The 23,574-nt window shown below is 40.1% G+C and overlaps 1 protein-coding gene across 7 annotated transcripts in view; it reads left to right on the forward strand.

The window, feature by feature from the left end:
• C1H12orf56 (chromosome 1 C12orf56 homolog) overlaps positions 1–23,574 on the forward strand; it is an 81,885-nt gene that overhangs the window by 13,185 nt on the left and 45,126 nt on the right. Inside the window, exon 2 of one of the 7 annotated variants that reach the window (XM_046672967.1) lies at positions 17,610–17,772. The exons of the other annotated variants lie outside the window; for them this stretch is intronic. Within the exon in view, the coding sequence (XP_046528923.1) occupies positions 17,610–17,772 (163 nt within the window). The remainder of the gene's footprint in view (positions 1–17,609; positions 17,773–23,574) is intronic. 7 annotated transcript variants of the gene reach the window in all.

Here is a 23,574-nt window from a genome sequence, read left to right on the forward strand (position 1 = left end):
CTAGTGCTCTTCCCTGAGCTCTTTATGCTTTTCTTTCATACCTCAGGGCCTTTGCACTTGCCATCCTGTCTGGAACACTCTTCCTCCAAATCCTCAGAGGGTTGATTCCTTCCTGTCAGTTGTGTTTCCAAATTCAGTGTCACCTCCCCAGGGATGCCTTCTGTGATCACCCAATCTAAAATACCATTCCCCCATCACACTTATTGTATCTTTTTGTTTTTTCTGTCTGCCTTCCAAAAGTTTTTTTTAAAATTTTTTTATTGAGGTCATAATGGTTTATAACATTGTGAAATTTCAGGTGTACATTATTTATCAGTTTCTGTATAGACTGCATCGTGCTCACTACCAATAGTCTAATTTTTATCTGTCACCATATATATGTGCCCCTTAACCCCATTAGCCCACCCCCTAACCCCTTTCTCCTCTGGTAACACTAGTCTGTTCTCTTTGTCTATATGTTTATCTTCCACATATGAGTGAAACCATGCAGTTTTTGTCTTTCTCTATCTGGCTTATTTTGCTTAACATAATACCCTCAGGGTCTATCCGTTTTGTTGCAAATGGGATGATTTTTCCTTTTTTATGGCTGAGTAGTATTCCATTAGATATATATATATACACACCACATCTTTTTTATCCATTCATCAGTCGATGGGCACTTGGGTTGCTTCCATGTCTTGGTTATTGTGAATTATGCTGCAGTGAACACAGGGGTGCATAAGTCTCTTTGAATTGTTGATTTCAAGTTCTTTGGATAAATACTCAGTAGCGGGATGGCTGGACCGTATGGTATTTCTATTTTTAATTTTTTGAGAATTCTCCATACTGTTCTCCATAGTGGCCACATCTGTTTACTTTAAAGCACTTATCACTAGCTGCATTATAAGATTAACTTCTTTAATGATTTATTATTATCTATCTCCCATAGTAAATGTAAGCTTCATGGGAGCAGAATCTGCTTGTTCATCCCATGTCACTGTGTGTTATATTCCCTCACACATAGTAGATGGTCAATAACTTTTGTGATTTGGAAGAATGAATAGTGAATGAATGGATGCTCAGATCCATCATACAATTTGTCTCTTACAAAGAGAGACCAGGGGCTGGCCCTGTGGCCTAGTGGTTAAGTTCAGCGCATTCTGCTTCAGTGGCCCAGGTTCAGTTCCCGGGCACAGACATATACCGCTTGTTGGTGGCCATGCTGTGGCGGTGAGGCACATACAAAATAGAAGAAGACTGGCACAGATGTTAGCTCAGGGCCAATCTTCCTGACCAAAAAAAAAAAAAAAGAATGGGAGACCATATTTCATTATTTCCAAGTATTGAGGGACCCCAGAGACTGACAACACATCACACTGTCCAGAGTGACACAGCTGGTTAGTGGCAGAGTCAGAGTCAATTCTCACAGGTCTCCTGACACCCATGTTCATCTCTCTTCATGCTTCTTTTGTGTTTGTAGGAGATGATCGCTGTGTTGTTTATCCATGTCATGCATTTTGTGAGGTAGTAAGAGTTACGTAAGATGAGACTGTATTATGGATGCTTCTTCTCTTTAGCTTTTTTTCTCTATTTTGACTCACTTGTAGCATTTCAAAGCTCTCCCTGTGGGAGTCAGAAAGAGGCGTAAGCTCTTATCAGTTGTTTTGGCTTCTTCTGGGTAGTTTGTGTAGAATGGTTTAGGTGTTGCATTCGAGTCTTGGGAAGCTCCACGTGGGCAGCAGTTTGTCGGTTCGATTCCTGCTGTATCGCCAGTGTTGGTCAGGATAGCCTAGGTTAAGCTGCACTGACAAACATCCCCGAAGCCTGAGTGCTTTCACAGAGCATGGTGTCCGTGTCTCCTTCAAGCCACTTGTCCATCGTGGATTAGAAGTCCATCTGTGCTGCTTAGTCACAAGACGTGACACTTAGTCACACCTCGTGTCCCAGGTTCCATCTCAGCACGTGTTCATTTAACCACCGTGGCAGGGGAAGGTAACTCAGCAGAGTTCGTACTGGGTTGTAAGCTTCTACCCAGAGGTGACACATGTCACTCCTTCTCCCATTTCGTTAGCCAGAGTCGGGCACGTGGCCTCACCTCGCTTAAAAGGGGCAGGAAAATGTGATCCTGCCATGTGTGCATTCCATGTGTCTGGAAGAGAGAACAGGAATATTTGAACAGCTCTAAGGCCTACCTGCAGTTGCTGACGTTTCCCTGAGTGCTTACTATGTCCCACCCAGCTGATGTGCTCAGTGCGTCACTTGGAACGTCTTTATCCTTCTAACAACCCCAGATAATATTGTAGCTCAGGTTTACAGATAAGGAACTTGAAGTACAGAGAATTTAAGCAGTTTGTTCAAGGTCATCCACTAAGTGGCAGAAACAGAATTTGAACCCAGCTAGTCAGTGCTCTTGACCTCTAGGCTGTAGCTGCCTCGGTACATTGTGGGTCATTAAGAAAAAAAAGAAGAAGGAGTTTCGTTGACTGCATCCCCAGAAGGCTCTAAACTCTCTGAAAACAGAAACGCCATCTTACGTTTTGTGTGTTTCAATTGGGTGTTTTGCAGTCGGAACTCAAAAATATCCATGATGAATTGAACTGAATAAATTAGAAACTAGATAATTAACTGCTGAAAGCTTAGGGCTCTTTTTTCTGTGAAATTAAAAGCTGATAGAAGAAATCTGAATCAAGACTATGAAATCAAGACTAAGTATAAGGTAAGTAGGGGATTGTTCACAAAATATTGGAAAACAAGAAATAAGGGCTACTCCCTTGCGTTTTGAAAGTAGTATTTTAGTATAAGTAAGATAAATCAGTACCAGTTGCAAATATAAATATAGTCAAAATGATATAGATACATTCATAAATGATATATTATGCTTAGAAATTTAGTCAAAGAAGCTAGGGATATTTCCAGATAAAGCCTTATTCATTTGAGATAATAATGAAACAGAGCATTCACTTCTTTCCCAAAATGCCCCTTGCTACCACCATCAGAAACAAATGCTAGACTGAGTGGACCATAAATCTGGCTCAGTGTTGCATTACTGAGGTTCTCATGAACCACCACAGGTCATTAATTGTAACAGTATCTATTCAGTATGTACTGTGTGGAACCTTGTGCCAAACTCTTTAAATGAGTTATCTCAGTTAATCTTAATGATTCTGTAAGGAAAGGGTGTTATCTCTCTTTTACAGATGAGAAAACTGAGGCAGAGTGAGGGTCAATCCTTGCATAGGGTCACATACTCAGAAAACGTTTGAGCTGGAATGTAAACTTAGGTCTTCTGACCTCGCAGCCAGCATTCTCTAACCATTGGACACAGTAAACAACTGGCCTGCTGCAGATTCATGCTATTTCTTGAGCAGCTTTTAGGTTTTGCAATAGGGACAACACAGATGCCTCAGTATGCAAATTACCTGGTTCCTGCGCATTGGTTGTCAGGAAGGAGTGGATGAAGTTATAAACAAAACACATTTTTCATTCTTCCAGGCCACCTCTCTATATTCAAGATTGTAGTCCTTCAAAGCTGAGACTGGTGTCATTGCTGTTGCCGCTGAGGTTCAGGGACAGTGTTGGCTCAAAAGACCCAGTGGGGTGTAGCATCCTTTTCACAGGGCCAAGAAAAGAAAGCTTTCTTTCTCTTTTTGTCTTTTTAGTCTTTGGCCCTGAGGCAATGATTTTTCAAGCCTAGCACTGAAATAGTCCAGGGAGCCTGTGCCCAGTTCTCCAAACTGGGAATTCCTTGTGGGATATGTGGGTGGATCACTCATGCCAGCAATATTCACGGATTCCAAAAATAGCTCATCTACTCAGACTTCCTTAGGGATCGGTACATTAAAGCCCAGGTAGAGTATAATGGAAAAAAAGCACCTGGTGGAGATTGCAATGAGTTTTTTAATTATGACAGTGGAAGGACTTGCCAAATGCTGAAGGTAAAAATAGCTTCTACTTAGGAGTAAGCTTATGTGCAGTGTGACACAGGTGATTGCTAATGTGGTTAAATTTGAGGGAAATCCATTCAAGATCTCTCCATATACCGACTGGCCACTTCATCTATAGCTTGAATCCTTTGGGTTTACCTTTGGTCCTCCTTCAGGATCTCTCTGCAATACTCTTGGAACAGGTAATTCATTAAATTGCAACTTGAGTGAATTAATGTATTACTTGCTCTCCTCCTTTTCTCGGAGACTGTAGGGGTAGAGCTTGTGAGGCAGAGAGGTAGATAGGTCTGGCAAGGACCATGGAAGTTGAAAGGTGTGTCACAATTTAGCTCTTTTGGGGCCTTCCTTCCACTACCTAATGTCCCATTAAGAAAAATGATCTCCTGACTGTGGCCAGCACATGATGTCTGCCTTAGCTTTTCCCTTTCCCCTGGTTTATATTCTTCTTCTTTCTACACAGTGCAGTTCTGTTGAATGGATGTTAGATTCTACATGAAGCACTCTACCAATGTTTTGAATTACCGGCAACTACAAATATATAAATGAATGAAAAATGGTACCTGCTTCTGAGTAACTCATAACTGAGAGAGGAAGGCAAGCAGATGGGAAGGAAGAAAAACACTTATAAGCACGTAATGATAATGAGATGTGAAAAAATAGATATAATAAACAGAATATTCTGGGGACCCAGAAGAAGAAGTGAAGAATTCTGTGGGAGGGATAAATGGGTAAGGGTTCACTGAGGAAATAACTTTTGAGCTTGGTCTTGAGGGAAGGACAGAAATTTCTAGGCAGAACAAAAGGGCAAGTGTATTCCTAAAGGACAGACTAACATGTGCTTGATCAGCTTTCTACAGACGTATTTGTCTAAACCCAAATCAGCGGAACCAAGTGGAGCCCTGTTTCAGTGAAGGCCACCTAGCTCTTCTGTTTCTAGCTGTCTTTTGCAGATAGATAATTGATTCAAATTAGGACCTGATCAGGAGTCACACACTGCATTTGGCTGTCAGCCCTCTCTTTTGGTAACTTTTTCTTATGGAACGTTTCAAGCGTAAACAAACTAGAATGACAAGTAGTATGACTCGCCAAATGCCCATCCCCAACTACAGTAATTATCAACATCTAGCTGGTCAGGTCTTATCTGTACTCCATCCAAATTCCCTCTGGAGAATTATTCTAAAGCAAGTCTCAAACATCATGTTATTTCATCCATAGACTTCAGTATATATCTCTCAGAAATAAGGATTGTTTTAAAAAAGTAACCATAATGCCATTATCACACTTTAAAAATTAACAGTAATTCCTTGGTAACATCAAATATTCAGTCAATGTCCAAATTTCCCCTCTTTTTCAAAAATGTCTTTTTACAGTGGGTTTGTTTGAATTAGGGTCCAGACGCATCGTATTTGGTTTGTGACAGTTCTGCCTTCCTCTTTCATCTTTTCTGTCGCTTACCTGCTGGAGAAATCAGGTCCCTCGTTGTGGAGAATTTCCCGCATTCTGGACCTGCTGATTGTGTCTCTGTGGAGTCCTTTATCATGTACCTCTGTCCCCTGTATTTCCTGTACGCTGGGATGGCAGGCTGCAGGCTCAGGTCTTTGGCCAGCCTGCTCACACTTGGCGCTGTGTGCTTCCTGTTACAGCTCATCGGCGGTGACCCACCATCTATCTTCTGCCTCTGTTTGGGATGGTCAGGCAGACCTGGGGGTGCTTGTGTCTCCAGATCCCTTTTTAAACTAAGACTATCACAGCTCTCCCCGCCTTCTTTCTGTATGATTTGTTGAAGATACGGCCCCAGTTTTTTGTGGAATGTCTGTTTGGATTTGCTGATTGTTTCTTCCTGGTGCTGTTTGACTTGACAATGCATCTTTTAATCAGATCTTATCATAACCAAGTTCTTCTTTGTTTGGCATCACTTCTTAAACAGGGAAACTGCCAACTTTGTAAACTAAAACAAGCAAACAAAACCCCAACTTCCCTGCTGGATAATGGAATAGGCCAGGTGGTAAAGGAAGGGATCAGAGCGGTTCTAATAATAATCTCTCAAACTCATATTTTCTAAATGGGAAAAACTTGACGTCATGAAAGTCAGGTTTCATCATGCCCTCATTAATGCTTCATTTAAAATTTTCTGGAACAAGGGAGGTGATTGAATGAGTAAATGTTTATGCTAAGGTCATTTGGTGTATCTGTGACTCAAACTCCAGTACCTTTTAATCTTTTTTTCATATGTTTCTGGATTTGGTTTGCAAGCATTTGTTGAGAAATTTTACATTTATATTCACAAGAAATATTGGTCTGTAGTTTGCTTTTCTTGTGATGTCTTTGTCTGATTTTGGTATCAGGATAATATGGGAAGTGTTCCCTCTCTTCTACTTTTTGGAAGAGTTTGCAAAGGATTAGTGTTAATTCCTTAGACATTTTGTGGAATTCACCAGTGAAGCCATCTGGTCCTACACCTGTCTTTGTGGGAGGCTTTTTAGTTACTTATTCAATCTTTCTTACAGGTCTATTCATATTGCTGTTATAGCTCTATTCATATTTTCTATTTCTCTTGAGTTAGTTTTGGTAGTTCATGTGTTTCTAGGAATTTGTCCACTTTGTCCAGGCAATTTTATTTGTAATATACAATTGTTTATAGTATTCCCTTATACTCCTTTTTATTTTTATAAGGTTGGTAGTAATGTTCCCTCTTTTATTCCTGATTTTAGCAATTTGAGTCTTCTTTCTTTTTTCTTGGTCAATCTTCCTAAAGGATTGTCAATTATGTTGATCTTTTCAAAGAATCAACTTTTGATTTTATTGATTTCTTTTATTGTTTTTCTATTCCCTATTTCATTAATTTCTGCTCTAATCTTTATGTGGGACATTGAAGTCTCCAACTAGTATTGTTTGTTTGTTATTCTTCTCTCCAAAACCCCCCAGTACATAGTTGTATATTCTAGCTGTGAGTGCCTCTCACTGTGCTATGTGGGATGCCACCTCAGCATGGCCTGATGAGCGGTGCCATGTCTGCGCCCAGGATCCGAACCGGCGAAACCTTGGGCCGCCGATGCGGAGTGTGTGAACTTAACCACTCGGCCATGAGGCCGGCCCCAGCCAACTATTATTGTTGAATTTATTTGCTCCTTCAGTTCTTTCAGTTTTTGCTTCATGTATTTTTGGGTTCTCTTGTTAGGTGCATATATGCTTATAACTGTTATATCTTCTGGATGGACTGACCCTTTATCATTGTAAATTGTCCTTTTGTCTCCAGTAAAATTTTTTGCATTACAGTCTTATTTTGTCTCCTAATAGTACAGCCACTTCAGCTCTCTTTTGGTTACTGTTTGCATGGTGTATCTTTTCTATCATTTTACTTTCAACTTATTTGTGTCTTTGAATCTGAAGTGTATCTCTTGTAGATAGTATGGAATTAAGTCATTTTTTTAAAGATTTTATTATGTTTATTATTTTTTAATTTTTTCAATCCATTCTTTCAATCCCTAACTTTTAATTGGATTGTTTAGTCCTTTTAAAGTTATTATAATTACTGATAAGGTAAGGTTTACACCTGTCATTTTGCTATTTGTTTTCTGTATATGTTATGTCTTTTTTTAAATTTCTCTATTCCTCCTTTACTGCCTTCTTTTGTGTTAAATAGATATTTCCTAGTGTATGATTGTAATTCTCTTGTCATTTTTTTTACTATTTTTTTGGAGTTTTTAAATTAGCGTTTGCCCTGGAGATTAGACTTAACATTCTAATTTATAACAATCTAGTTCAAATTATTACCAACTTAATTTCAATAGTATACAAAAATTTTGTTTCAGTATAGCTCCATTCCCTCCCCACCTTTGTGCTATTACTGTCATACAAATTACATTTTATACATTATATGCCCATCAACACAGATTTACAAATATTGCTGTATACAGGTGTCTTTTAAATTAAAGAGGAGAAAAAAAGCGTTACAAAAAAATACAGTTAACTTTTATTTTTACCTGGGTAGCTATCTTTACCAGTGCTCTTTATTTCTTTATGTGGATGCAAGTTACTGTCTAGTGTACTTTCATTTCAGCCTGAAGGACTCTGTTTAGTATTTCTTGTAGGTCTGCTAGTACCACTGCCTTTTACAAAGTATAGATTCTTTAAAATATAGATACTGAATTCTTCATAAGGATTGTTCTTAACAAAATGCATAGGTAAATTACATGTTTACATAAATTAACTCTTCTCCTCCAGAACAGAACTTTGCAGATGCTCTTTGCCTGCATCTCTGCAAAGAAGTCCATCTGGTTCTTCCTGATCATGTAAATACATTTCCTGAAATACAGCCATTAGCAAAGTTAAGTTTTAATATTGTAAAGTTATAATATAGTCTTGTATTTAAAACTAGATATATATTTTTCAAGCTGAAGGAGACCTTAAACCAATTCCACATTGCTCATTTTACATATGAGGAAATGAGAGCCAAAAGAGACTAACTCGACCAAAGTCACACTGCCAGTTAATAGTGGAGACCAGACTAGAAATTGGATTTCCTGACTACCATTTCATAGTATGTCCCCAACATTCCAAATTTCTGTCAAGATATTGACTATGATTACCTAGTTGATCATGATGTACTTTTTTTTTTTTTTTTGCTGAGGAAGATCTTCCGTGAGCTAACATCTACTGCCAATCTTCCTCTTTCTATATGTGAGTCACCACCACAGCATGTCCACTGATGGAACCAAACCCAGTCTGCAGAAGTGGAGCTCACCAAACTTAACCATGAGGCCACAGGGGCTGGCCCATGATCTGCTTAATAATCAGGGCACAAAACAATGAATTTTTCCATAACAATTTAATTAGAATAATTTATACTAGTTATTTAGGTTGCTTTCTGCTTGATGACTTTCCTTTAGCAGACTTTATTACCTTCCACTCAGAAATCTGATTTCCAAGTGATTTTAATCCTGATCTTTGTATGTTATTTTAAGTTCATGTTTTTAGGATTTTTTAGTCTGAGGTACTCTTTCATGTTTCAATCCCTCTTTGATGTCAAGCCTTTGATAGGAACTCTGTAGGTGGACAGTTCATGAGAAAGCAGAGGAAATAGCACAAAATGGGTCAATTCAGTAATTAGGAAATTTGGAATTTTTGAGGTTTATGTGACATTTGTTATCATGGTAAACACGTTTGTATAGTAGAGTCTTTCTTCTCAAACATTGTCTCACAGTGAGTATACAGAAACCTGCCTCATCGTAACATTGTCCTGCCTCATAATAGAAGCAATTTTGTTGTTAGATCGCAGTGTGTATGTTAGTTTCTTGGTACACGTTTTGTTTTATACTTTGTCATTTTGTATAAGTTAAGAGCACAGTCTTCATTTTGAATCTCGGTCTGCCACTTACTGGCAGGGGAACTCTGGGCAGATCACTTAACTCTCTGAGCCCCAGGTTCCTTGTATTCCTTGCGAAGTGGGAATGGTTTTACACACACGTGGGGTGGTACAAAGATTCAGTGAGCTAATACCTATCAAGCACTTAAAAGAACATGCAGTAAGTGCTCAATAAATGTTAGCTTTTATTATATTCTATCTGACACTGTTTGAACTTTCAATTTCTTCCTTTTCCTGGTCTTCACATTGGAGAGAATCTGGCCACAAGGATCATAATCCTTATGAGTCCTTTGAAGAGGAAGGATGGGAAGGTGGGCTGGCCTCTCTCTGACTTACGGCCTGGGAAGAGGCAAGGACGTGCAGTCCCCAAAGGAGGCAGAACCGGTGGTCTAGGCAGCCAGTGGCCTTATGCCTGGGCATGGTTGTCCTCCTGTGTAGGGGGTCCCCAGGACCATGCTCATGTTTGCTTGATGATTCGCTAGAAGGAATCACGGGACTCAGAAATGGTTTATTACAGTGAGAGGATACAGAGTAAAGTCAGCAAAGGGAAAAGGTGCATGCGATGAAGTCCAGGAGAAACCAGGTGCAAGCCTGCAGGTGTCCTCTCCCAGTGGACTGGCATGGATGTGCTTAATTCTCCCAGCAATGTCGACAACCCGTGGACAGTATTACCAATAAGGGAAGCTCACCTGAGCCTTGGTGTCCAGAGTTTTTATTTGGGGTCAGTCACATAGGCATGCAGGGCCTGCATGAATGACCTCAGCTATGCAGACTCCACCCTCCTTCCACCTCCTCATCCCCACCCCTAGCAAAAACAGGTGTTTACTGTAAATTACACTGTCACAATAAACTTGTCTGATCAAACTGGTCCAGCATGGCCCAAGGTCTCAGGCATACAGAACTCCTCTTATCAGGCAGAATATTCCACGGCTCTGAGGTTGTTTTCCAGGATCAGGCCAAGGGCCAGTCCTGAAGGTAAGCCTTTCTTTGGAAGTGCAAGGTCTGAGCAACCAGGCCTGTTGAGTTAACCCTTTCCTGCACCTCTGCCTGCTCTTTTAACTTCACAGATTGAGAAAAGGTGCACCTGACTGGTGAGCCTGCATGGCTTCTGGTTTTTTTCCTTCACACAGGTAACAAACTTTTTAAAGATTTTCCCCAAAGCCCAAATTTTGCTGGGAGAATAGCAGTTGGTCAGTCACATGGCTCCAAACCACCAGTGATGGGGGTTATATAGCAGGCACCTTTCTCAGAGGCAAAGAAAGTCAGGTCACATACTGGAAAGTGCTACAACTTATGAGTGGTCTTAGCGTTTTTATAGTATTGACTGGGAGGGAGCACTTAGGACGCTATCTGCAATAACTCCCACTTGCCAGCCTCAGTTTCTAATGAGACAAGACTGCTAAAGTTACCATTTATATTAGTGGAGAACTGTCAGCTCAGCACTGGGTTGATAATAATCTCATGCGGTTATATTTGAAAGAGGTGATTTATCAAATACATACAAATAGTGTGATTTAATTGTTATATAAGGGTTTTCATTCAGCAAGCCATAGAAAAAAATTGGTCACGTGTCCTGATTTGGCGTTCTAAAATTATTTTCGTGTGGATATTCTGCAGATATTATTACCTGTGCTAGAGGTTGTCGGGATAAAAGCACTATTTTCCACTTTGATAAATAGTCCTAAAAACATAAATCCAATGCTATAGGAAACAATGAATAATCTTACCTTTTTTTCAACCTAAATAAGCAAAGTATTCATTTACAAAACAGAATTTAACTCACAATATTTAAAGTTTAAGACTTAAAGTTGGAAAATTTTAAACAAAGTAGTTCTGTGGAACCATTACAATATCCTGTCTGTCTGTCTGTCTATCTATCTATCTATCTATTATCTTTTCATGCTTTGGCATGAAAAGGGAGCTTTGGCTTTTGAATTTCCTAAAGATGTCTCTGATATAAATGCAAAAAATTTTTTTTCAGGTAACATCAGGTCTAAAATAAATTGCTAGCAAAAGGTTGAGTTCAGCTCTGTCCCTTTAAGAGCTTTCTTTTCTTCCTTCAGGCACTGACAGCATATTCTTTGGACTAAGTCTCCTTGCCGTGTTCATTGCTGACAGTGGAGACGCTTTCCAGTCAAGTCAGGAAGCTCTTTCCCCCCCACGGACGTGTAAATTAGCCTCCTGGGTGGCCCTCTCACACATCACAAACATGCTGTGGTCTTTACAAGAAGGTTTTGATTAAAAATTTTTTTGTTATTTTTAAAAGCAAATAAAAAAGAGAGAAAGAAACGACCTTTTTTACTTTAATACTCTGCCCTTGTAATTCAAGTCCACGTTGAAGTAAATGTTTTTGTCACGGTTTTGTTCTGTCTACCACCTTGCAGCCATAGGCTTTGCAACTGAGATGATGACTGCTAGATGGACCAGTTAGAGAGAAGGAGGAAGTGAACAGGGATAGATCGTTTTTGGCTGTTTATCCATCATCACCCCCCTTTTACAGACGCAGATGTGTCCCCTTAGCTGTGGGACAGTCATCAGTGTAATCATCTACCACCCTCTTATAGTGTTGGGGGCCTGCTAGTGTGCATAAAAATGGCTCTTTAAAAGTCAGGTTACTGAGGGGCTGGCCCCGTGGCCGAGTGGTTAAGTTCGCGCGCTCTGCTGCAGGCGGCCCAGTGTTTCGTTGGTTCGAACCCTGGGCGCGGACATGGTACTGCTCGTCAGACCACGCTGAGGCAGCGTCCCACATGCCACAACTAGAGGAACCCACAACGAAGAATATACAACTATGTACCGGGGGGCTTTGGAGAGAAAAAGGGAAAAAAATAAAATCTTTAAAAAAAAAAAAGTTACTGAAAATGAACTGTCTTTGTGAGTCGTATTAGCTGTTCTTACTGTCCTCCCCTTAGTTCTTGGTGACACATTTTTAAGGAAGAATGTACACATTTGTGTTTTATGACTATGAGGTACCAGGACTACCAGCTGAAATTAAAAAAAAAAAAATCAGCCAGACAACTGCCTTTATCATACCATGTAGACGATTCTTAGAAGTAAAATAAATAAAAATAAATTATATACTTATAATGCCATCATCTAGAGAGAACCACAGTTAACCACGCACGCAAGAAAATTTCATGTACAATATTCCAGACTGTGTTCTGCACATTAACACACCCACGGAGCCATACTCCACACACTGTTTTGTAGTCTATTTCTACTTTACAGCGTGTTGTGGACACATTTCCATGCCAGTGAATACAGAAAAAAATCACGTGAATGCTTTGTGTGAATGCCACCATGGTGTATTTAAAGAAGCCGTTACGTTCTTGAATGACAAAGCTAACCAAACTCGATGATGACAGCGACTAAAAAGAGGTCTGGCTCCACTTCCTCCCAAAGAAAGGAATTAGCGTAATTTGACTGAAACTCTGGCGTAATAAAGAATCCAGCTGCTTGATTACTGTTGGGATTCCAGCCTTGTTTTTGGAGGAAAGCCTTCTGTCTCTCCCTGACAGAATCCCCGCCTCTGACCACTAGTAGCCTGTGCCCTTAAACCCTAGTTTTCTTGATAAAATTGGCTTTGGAGACAGACCTCCGTGTCTGGTAATGCTAGTTCCACCATTTACCAGTTCTCTGAAGTTAACTCGCTCTGAGCCTCAGTTTCCTTGTTGCAAGATGGGGTTAATAATAACTACCTCATCGATTCATTGTGAGTATTAAGATGTAAGATGATGTAAGGGATGTTCCATGAACTGCGTAATTATTATTCAAATTATTATAAATACTTTGTCTCCCCCCAAAACTGCTAATAAGCAGTTTGACTCAGAAACACTGACATATTTATTTGCCTTCAGTCTCTACTTCAAGCATCATTTTCATCAGCTTCATACTAAATAGACTTAGAATTGCAGCCAGTGAGACCGAAGTTTCAAGAACACGCCCCCATAGACTCCGGGAGGATTAGAGAGCGGACCGTGAAAGAGGAAGCCGTGAAGGAGATATGAAATAGAGGTGAACATTTATCTGAGTTGAGGTGCAGAAAGCAGTTCTAAGCATAAATCAAGGGGAGAAAAGAAAAGGACCGAAGGTGATAGATTTACCACTTAGAAATTTTAAGTTTCTGTTTGTTTTTTTAAAGAGCGCAAAAAGGTTTTCTACATATTGCAGCATTGTAAAGTGCCTCAAAGACAGTGAAAGGCATAGATAACCTGGAGGGGTGAGCTAAATAGAACACCTACTGATTTTTTCCCCCCATTTCAATGTCTTTCACAGTTTTTCCTGAAGTCCATCCCACCTCCACCATCATCATAATCTTAAAGCAAAGATTATTCTTAATCACAAAATAAGGCTGTCTTTAGCTGGCCTGATTATTTACATAGGTGCAGCAAGAGTGTAATTTACCATACAGGCCTCCTTGAAAATACTTTGCAAATCTTGAGTATTGAACAACTATCGTAGCCATAAATTTAACTTCTGTCTGGAAGTTTTGCTATTGAATGTCAGGTTAGACTTTGAAAAGCCTCTATTATTTGCTTTCCCAAGGCTAGGAAATGAAGCCCAAGAAACTGTGTCTGGCAGATTTCTCCCGCTGTACCTATAAATTTGAGTGAATTTTGAGGTCCCAAAATTTCTTCTGGAGGGTCTTCTTGAGGTCCTGAAAATTTCTTGAGTTTCCTGGCCTGTCAGGAAGTGACCTTCCTAATACCTGTAAGGCTGGGATCCTGTAAGCTACGTACCAGGCCAGTTTCCCTGGGAGGGCATTGTCAGCATTGGCTCCATAAATACAGCCAGCCTTTGGCACTTAAATGGCCAAAATGGCTTGCCATGCCGTACGTTGTTAAATGAGCATCCTTCTTAAAGGTTACACTTTGCATGAGGCCTTGGTTATACAATCAATGTGTCCAATTATATCCTAGTAAAAAGGAAGGAAGATCATTACTGAATCTAGTAGGAATTTCTCAATTCTGAGGGAGCCAGTGAAAATCAGATATTTTAACATTTTCAGTTTACAAAAGCAGAATCTACTAAATTGTTATGGGTTACATACAGGTTATCATTTAAGAAGAAAGAGAGACAGCTGCCTTTTAAATCCAGAAAAATAGACATGAAAACAACATCGATAATATTCCAAACGAATAACCAAAATAAATTTTCCCTCATCAGTTTCCTTTAGTTCTACAAAGTTCATTCTTGGGCCGGTAGATCTTGGCCAGGAGTCTTATGAAGCTGTCTGCTTCTTGACCTAACAGAGTCCTGGAAATCCTGACTCAGCCCACTGGGGCGGTTTGAGAGTTGTCTAAGTAACGTCAACTTGGCTTTGAAGTGTTAATAGTTTGAAGAATTACATGTTAGTTATACCTCAATAAAAAAATATATGTTTAAAAAAATGGTGTGAAGAACCTGGTTCGGTCCTTTCTCCAGGAGGCTCTGAGACTGCCCTGCTTAGTTGAAGACACAAACGCTCACCTTTAGCTTATAGTAGAACCTTCAAGCAAGCATCTTAATAAAACAAAAACTATCTGCAGAAGACAAAGCCTTCACGTGGCTGTGGTTGGTTCATTATCAAGAACTTTCAAATGTGAAAGGTCTGACAAGGGTTCATAAGAATAGGCAACTGACAAGAAAATTTGGATATTCCCATGGCATGCAAAACAAAGATAATAAAGCCACTGTAAAACACAGAGAAAATGTCTCTAAGCATAGCGGTGAAGCCCATTTTCAAAGACATCAATAAAAGTTACATCTGATTTGTAAAAATGAGTAAACATAATTTTTATATAGGAATAGTCTTGAATATAACATATGATAATACTGAGATATAATATATATATGTGTGTGTGTGTATTTATATATGTAATGCCAAGAATAAACTAGCTTTAAACCAAGAATAGCAAGTAAAAAGATTCAGTAAGTCTGAAATAGGGCCCAGGTGTCTGTGTTTTCTACAAACTGCAGAGGGAAGACCGACATAATTCTCCACTAAAAATTTACTGATCTAGAAGGTGGTAAATTCAAATTAAAAGCAAGGCTGTGGCCAAGTCAACATTTTGCGTCATATCTGAATTATGACTCATAACACTATACTGCTGTTGTCTGATGTGACCAGGCCAAGCACCACCGAGACTCTATATAAAAATGTCATGGACGGTAAGGGCATTGACCAATCTCCAGAGACTTCCCATAAAACATATAATTTCTGAAATATTTATAACATTTTATTATAAATAAATTTTTATTATAAATAAATACAAATTTAACCTGAGGAAGGCTGAGCATCTCTTCCGGTTGCATAAGTCTTCTCATGAAATTTAGAATAGTAAGTAGACCAAATAAACCTAATTATTTCAAGCACTTCTCTTTTTATAAGGTGAAAGAACAAATCTTTGTGATTATTTTTCAGGGGCCCCTGGGGAATCTCAAAGATACTTTAGGTATAAAAGATATCCTGAAAGTTTTTTATATCCCACAAGTTGTATATATTTATTTATTATTAGGATCTGATTTGGGGAAAGCAAAAATCAAGAGGTTATTAAATGAGATGTGGACACTTGGTTAAAAGAGGATCACGGTGCTGGAGAAACAATTCTCGCTTACTTATTTAGTCAAAGTGACAGGAAAACACTTAAAAATAGTATAGAAAGTAACTTGCTTGAAAAGAACCTCTTTCATAAGCATGAAACCTTTATAAATGAGCACATTCATTAACGTGACCAAAAGATAGAGCCTCACTATCGAATGTAAAAATAGGAAACAAAAATATATATACTTAAAATTATGCTCAATTACCCAGTGTTTGAGTATTTTATCTTGCTTAAAAATTATTTTTTATCTAATGATTATCCATTAAATAACTCAATTTAATATCAGCCCAAGGTTTTAAGTTATCTAAAGATCTTGAAAATTATCTTCAATCTGAGATATTATAAAACATAATTAATGTTTAAATAAAAATTTGTGAGAATAATGATTCCATTTTCTTGAACACAAATTTACATTTTTCATAATTTTTAACATTATGTGTGAGTAATAATAGCTTATTTGATTAGTAGGTCTGTATAAATTTAGGAAAAACTAATCTCAGTAGAATAAAATGTGTATTTTTTTTATGTAATACTAATAAATCTGAGAAGATATAGCTTTTGTTTTTTGTGGGTTTTTTTCCAATGAGGAAGATCTATGCCCAGGATCCAAACTGGGGAAGCCCCGGGCTGGCAAAGCAAAGCATGCAAAGTTAACCACTCAGCCACAGGGCCAGCCCCACCAAAGGCATTTCTAAAGAGTGTTTTGTGCAGAAGAGAATTCCTCTACTACCTATAAAACTTCAGTTTTAACTAAAGCACGTCCACTGAAGACCTCCGCTGGGCTATGCTTCATTAGCTTTGGATTGAATTACGTACTCTATATATTTGAAAATAATTTAAAAAATTAAATTTAAGTAGACCCTGATGGCTTTTCATTAATCCATCTTCCTATCTTTAATTACTCTGAATTAAATTTTTAGATTTTTGTTATTTTGATTATTTGATATTTCCTTCATATATTTATGAAAAGAGAAGGATGAAACTGGATGATCACAGGAAACATTTTTACCCAAATTCTAAGTACTTGCAAAAAGCCTGGAGGGAAGGCCTCCCGATGCTTGAAGTGATAGCTTTACTAAGCCTCTGGGGGCTAAGCCTCTGGGGGCTCTCTGGCTTCACCCTTGGCTTGTCGGTCAGATGCTATTGCTGCCTACCTACCTTAAAAAGGGAAGCAGGTTGCTAAAGAGAAGATCTAAAAATCCTAAGTATTTATTGAGACCTTTTCCATTTCTAATCAAGAATAGGAAACAGCACTTTGGAGAGAAGAGAAAGCTATTTAGGAGCAGGAAGCTTCCAGTAGTTCAAACCTAGATGATTGAATTCACAGAATCTTCATAGACTGTTCCCGACAACCGGACATTGTCTTCTGCAAAGGAAAATCCTAGTTTAAACCCAATTAATCATAGATTTTTGAGACCTTTTAGGAAAAAAATCTGTTTTCAAAATGGAAGTGGGGAGGGATACACTTTAACAAACACAAGCGCTGTTACTACTTATTTAGCAATCCTGTAGTGTCAAGAGTTTCTTGGACTCTGTTGCTGAGCACGTTTTTAGTAAGGGCTACAACAAAGAGAGGAGGAATTGGGAAACCTAACAGCGAGAAGAGGAAAGATTTTCCAGGGAAAAAAATAAAAAGGAAGAGCGCAGTTTAAACTGGCCCTAAACTCGGGGAATTTATTATCCAAGAACAGATGAGCAGTTGTGTTTGTCTTCAATCAGCTCAATTAATTTCTTTTTCAGATTGATGATGATCCAGAATTTTTTAGTTCACCGGATAGAGAAACAAACCAACACATTCGTATCATCTATTCTTCAAGTGTTTTGAAAAAAGAGTGTGAAAAATCAAAAGGGGTCAGGAAATTCTTATTTCCATTTCATCATGCCAATTCTAACGACAAAAAAGGTATGTAATATATATTTCTTAAAATGACACAAGGAAAGATGCATTTCTTTATGAGACAAAAAAGATAACGTTCTTTGTTTCCTCCCCAGCTTTATTGAGGTATGATTGACAAGCAAAAATTGAGTGTATTTAAGGTGTACAGTGTGATGTTTTGATATACGTTTACACTGTGAAATGATCACCACAATCAGGCTAGTTAAGATATCCCTCATGTCACATAGTTACCTTTGTGTGTGTATGTGTGGTGAGAACACTTGAGATCCACTCTTTACAGACTTCAAGTATACAATACTTTGTTATTAACTACACTCATCATGCTGTACATTTTGGTCTCCAGAACTTATTTATCTTGTAACTGAAACTTCCTACCTTTTGACCAGCATCTATCTTTTCCCCTCACCCCCAGCCCTGGTAGAACCACCATCCTACTAGCTGTTACCATAAGTGCACCTTTTTTAGATTCAACGTAAGTGAGACCATGTAGTATTTGTCTTTCTGTGTCTGGTTTATTTCACTTAGCACAATGGCCTCCAGTTTCATCCATGTTGTCACAAATGGCAGGATTTTCTTCTTTTTTTAAGGCTGAATAATATTGCATCTTTTAAGGCTAAATAAAATTGCATTGCACACTCCACATTTTCTTTATCCATTCAGCTGTTGCTGGACACTTAGGTTGTTTCCATGTCTTGGCTACTGTAAATAGTGCTGCTGTGAACATGGGAGTGAAGATAGCTGTTTGAGATAGTGATTTTATTTCCTTCAGATGCATACCCAGAAGTGGGATTGCTGGACCATATGGTACCTCTATTTTTAGTTTTTTGAGGAACCTCCATACTGTTTTCCCTAGTGGCTACACCAGTTTACGTTCCCACCAACAGTGTGCAAAGGATCCCCTTTCTCCTTCTCCACATCCCTGCCAACACTTGTTATCTTTTGACTTTTTGATAATGGCCATTCTAACAGGTGAGGTGATACCTCATTGCAGTTTTGATTTGCATTTCCCTGACAATTAGTGATATTGAGAAGATAATGTTCTTTACATTGAGGATGAGCTGACCAATCCATTGTCAGCAGCATAGTGCCTGGGCATAGTTTGCCATGAGTGAGGATATGTAGAAAGGAAGGAAAGAAAGAGAAGAGTAGAAAAGGATGGGAAGGTGGGAGGGGAAAGAAACGAAGAAAGAAAAAGAGAAAAAGAAGTGTGTTCACTAAATATTGCTTTAAAAAAAAGAATGAGTTAGAATCTGGATTCCATTCGGTCAGTTCTTGTTTGATTTTAATAACTTTATTAACAACTGTAGATTTTAATGAAAACCTTGGTGGAGAAAGTGCAGTGGGTAACCCAAAAGATGGTGAACCTGGTTTTAGGAAAAGTGATAGTTGTCTCTGTGAACCTCGGGCCTCCCACCAGCAAGGTGGGGCCACAAGGTCCTGCCCTGATGATTATGGATTATTATGGTTATTTACAGCATTCGGTCTTCACTCAAAAATATGTGTTGGGAATCTGTTCATCCAAGAACTATGATTCACACATAGAGACAAAGATGAGAGTCATCTTTAGATCTTGTTTTCAGGGAGCTCAGCATCTGATGCAAGTGATTTTCCCATTGTGCCCGAGGAGATCGAGACAGTCCACGGAGGGGTGGGGTGGCGAGGGGAGGCTGGGGAGCCAGCGGCCCTGCGCTCACCTGGCTCAGCCAGAGCTGCCCTGCTTTTGTGTTTCACATTTCAGGCTTCACCTAAACCTTTCTTGAGAAGAAGTTTTAAAAATCCAAGGAGGAATGGCTAAAAATAGAATAGAATATAGAGGTCAGCATTACACTGTTTACTGTCATAGTCTTACCTCATATTTGTGTATGTGTCTGTGAAACGTGATGTATATAAAGGAGCCCTTTAAGTATGGATCCTGTCCTTGGGAATTGGTGAAAAGCAGAGGAAAAGAACATGGACTTAGGAACTCAGCTAAACCCAGATTTGAATCCTGGCTGTCACCTTTCCCGGCTGTGTGACAGTCCGCAAGTCATTCAGCCTTTGTGAGCCTCAGCTTCCTTGTCTCTACTGGTGGCTTCACAGGGTCATTATATTACATGAAATAACGTGGGCAGGGCTGGGCACACAGCAGGAAAGCAGTCTGCTGTTCTGATCGCATCCTTAGCATAGAAGGAGAAGGGAAGAATGAGGTGCGAGGGGGTCCTGAGTAGGCCCGTTCACTTCTGACATCTAGCCCGTGTTGCTGGAGCAGCCCAGAGCAGCCCACTCATTCTTCTGGTCTACACTTCACTGCTAAGTCAGACACGGAGCCTCGTGGAGTACTGAATAGCTATGAAGTGTGAGAAAACTGTGTGGTGTTTGTACACGCTCACGGACGAGCCCCTTTCCACCCTGACGCTCTATGGCATGGCAACTGTTGGTAGAAGTTGTAATTAGCAGCCGCTCCCCAGGTCTCTTGTCACACTAATTAGGACGTCTAACTGGCGTTGGTTGCCTTAAATGCATATCGATGCCTGTCCACAAGCATAGTTATTCTTGGCTTTTTTTTTTCTCCCCACATGTATAAGAAGATAAAAACACACATTCAGGAAGCTAATTACAGGTGGAAGTTTTAAGAAATTTAAATTCCTAGAAACTTTGCCAATGGTGTGAAAAGCAGCAAGGGGTTTTAAAGAAAACTTACCTGGTGTTCATGCACATGGCTATTCATCGAATTAGCCCCTCTCCCCGACTGTTTACTTTCATCCTTGAAGGTACCATCTGACAGTTTTATGCAGGGACTTTTGAAAATACAGAACTGCCACTGTCACAAGGAGTCATACATAGTGCACATTCGAGGACAGAAACATCCCCCTTCCCAGCACACCGAGAGTGATGTGCTGTTCCACTTCTCCTCCAGGCTGCTTGTTCCCTGGGGCGGCTATCGCTGGAGACCCAGGGCCCCGGCGGTTCACCCCCTGGACATTCTGTAATATGTGGTCCTGAAGCAAGAGATAGGCTCAAACCTGCCTGACCGTCTGCTTGACAGTAGTCATTCCACAAGTCCTTAATGTTGATAATGATGATGTCACGCCTAGAGAAGCAGCACAGATTGACCACTGAGCACTTAAATGAAGATAATTATTAGAACTTACTCCAAACCTGTTGGGTGGAAGCCTAGGGAATATTTGTGTCATGTGGCAACGGTGCTCACACTCCAGTCAGCAGAGGAAGCTCAGAAGTGCAGATCATTTATAGTGAAAATACTTAGTTTAATCACCACACTTTTAACAGGACTCCTAATTCGGCCTTACTTTTCTGGAGATGTACAGAAAAAAAGACTTTTCTCTATAGTACACGTGTCCTTCGATGGGCCACAGTTAGCACTTTGAATTGTACTTTTTGTGTGTGGATGAAAGGGGATGGTTATTGAACTCTACGTGAACAATGCTGATGGGAGCAGAGCGACAGTGGTCAACTGTGTTAGCAGCTAGAGCTCTAGAATGAACTGGGTTATTAGCCCCTGAGTGTCAGGTACATTCTAGAACAGCACTACCCAACAGAACTTTCTCCAGTGATGCACTTGTCCCATATCTAGTCTAATGACGTCTAATACAGTAGCCGTCCACCACCTGTGGCCATTGAACCCTTGAGATGTGACTAGCGCTACTAATTGAATTTTAATTGAATTTAATTGCAATAGCCACAGATGGCTAGTGGCTACCAAATTGGTCATTGCAGCTCTAGTGTCATAGAAAAGACTTAATGGCTTTAGTGGTATCTTTTGAAACATTGGCATAATCCCCACACCAGAATGAAACATCATAATTTAATGAAATGTAAATGGAGCCTAAGTTTTGTACGTATATATATGGATAGATGGATGGATGTGTATATAGATAGAATTTTTATTTTAAACTTAAAACCTAAACATTTTCTAAAACCATTGATGCGGGGTAAAACTAAAACAAGGCGCTGATGAATCTCTCAGGTTTAATGGACGATTTTACATAAGCTTGGCAGTCTTCCCCCAGGAATAGGATTTTGACAAATATAATCAAACCTCTTGCAGTTAAGAAAGCAGATGCATCATTTTTGAAGTGTCCCTTCCAAGAATGTTCCTCAGCTGACCGGCGCTACTGAACATGTCCTCAGATGTACATTGTGCTAAATGGCTGAGGGCCAGCAGACCTAAGCTCCTGAGGAAGTGTGTGAACTGCTGCGTGCCCACCAGAGAATATGCTGGCAGATAACTATTATCTACCACCTGTATTCAGGCTCTCCTGTCATTATTGCCTTGTACCTGCCAGACTCTGGTCATTGGCATCCAGGAGACAGACATTCCACCACGCGTCGGAATAGAGGTCAAGCTGTACTTCCTTTCTCAGTGGAGAGCACAGAGGATCCTCAGATGCTCCATACCATCGTTACAAATTAAAATCTAAAGCTAACATAAGGACAGGCGGGGACATTGACAACTAAAGTTGTTTTGTGTCAACTGTTTAATGGCCACACGCAAAAAAGAGAAAGTTCGAGTGTGGTTAGTGAACTTGGGTGAAATCGGGTTTCAGAGGCAACGCCATCCTCTGTACAGGTTGAGTCTTCCTCAGAGAGAGCGTCAGTGGTCTCCTCCCCATTCCCAGCACGCCAGCAGTGCTGTGCTCTTTGTTTCCATTTCTCCTCCAAGCTGCTTGTTCCCTGGGTTCGGTGTCGCTGGAGACCCAGGGCCCCTGTGGTTCCCCCCTAGATCTTTTGTAATATGTGGTCCTGAAGCAAGAGATATTCTCAAACCTGTCTGACCCCTGGGCCACAAGTGCTAATACGTTCTCCTTAATTCCAGCGATAACCAAAGGCATTATTTGTATCACCTTTAGCACCCACATTGGTGAAATGCCTACTTGGAAGTGCCTATGATGACTGGGGTCTTAAATGCTTATGTATTAGTAAAGCTTCTTCGCTTGCAAGTAGCAAAAACTGCTTCTGCCTATCTTAATGCCAAAGGGAATTTGGTGATGGATTTTTGGTGTCTCTTGGGGAATCAAAAGGGGAACAGAAGAGCCACATAGTGGAAACCAGAAAGCCAGGGGCCTTTCCAGGGCCTGAACAGCCTGTGGGGGACCTTCTTCTAGGGTCCAGCCAGCTCCAAAGACTCCTAGCTCTGCCTCTCAGGTCCAAATGTCACAAGCCTGGGGGGCTACATTGATCGGCCCAGCTTAGATCCAAAGCCCACCCCTAGGCCCGTCAGCTCCGGCTAGGGCAGGGGTGGATCCAGATTTTGTGGGAACTGAAACTCATACAATTTGCAGAGCCCTTTTTAAGAAAAAGAGTTAAAATAGCAAATATGATGACTTCAGCAATCTGAAGAAACCTGGGCAGAAGAAATCACAAATATAAAGTACCTGTGGCTGCTCCCAAGAGGGGAAGTGAGACTGAAAAAAAAATGAAGTGGGAAGAGCCTGTGGTCTTAAATGTTTGTGGTTAGATAGCTTCCCTTTGCAGGTTTTACCAAAACATCTGACCACGTGAACACACTGGTAGGGCTTCTCCTGAGATATTGGAAGGATTCATGCAAGAGAGGGGCTCTGACGCTTCGTCATTAGTTTCGTGGAAGGAGCAATCTTTTTCTGTTTAAATATGGGGGCATCTGTGGTAGCTGTAGGAATAGGGCAGTTCCTTAAAGAAGGAAATGATGCGGGGTCGGTGAGCCGAGGCGTCAAAAGAAAGATTTCTTAGACTCTCAAGATCTGGCAGTAGTGCTCTTTTATTTAGAGAATAGTGTGGAATAGCATGGGGACAGGACCCATGGGCAGGCAGAGCTCCTGCTGCTGCCCC

The sequence above is a fragment of the Equus quagga genome, chromosome 1 (assembly GCF_021613505.1).
Source record: "Equus quagga isolate Etosha38 chromosome 1, UCLA_HA_Equagga_1.0, whole genome shotgun sequence".
Classification (NCBI taxonomy): Eukaryota; Metazoa; Chordata; class Mammalia; order Perissodactyla; family Equidae; genus Equus; species Equus quagga.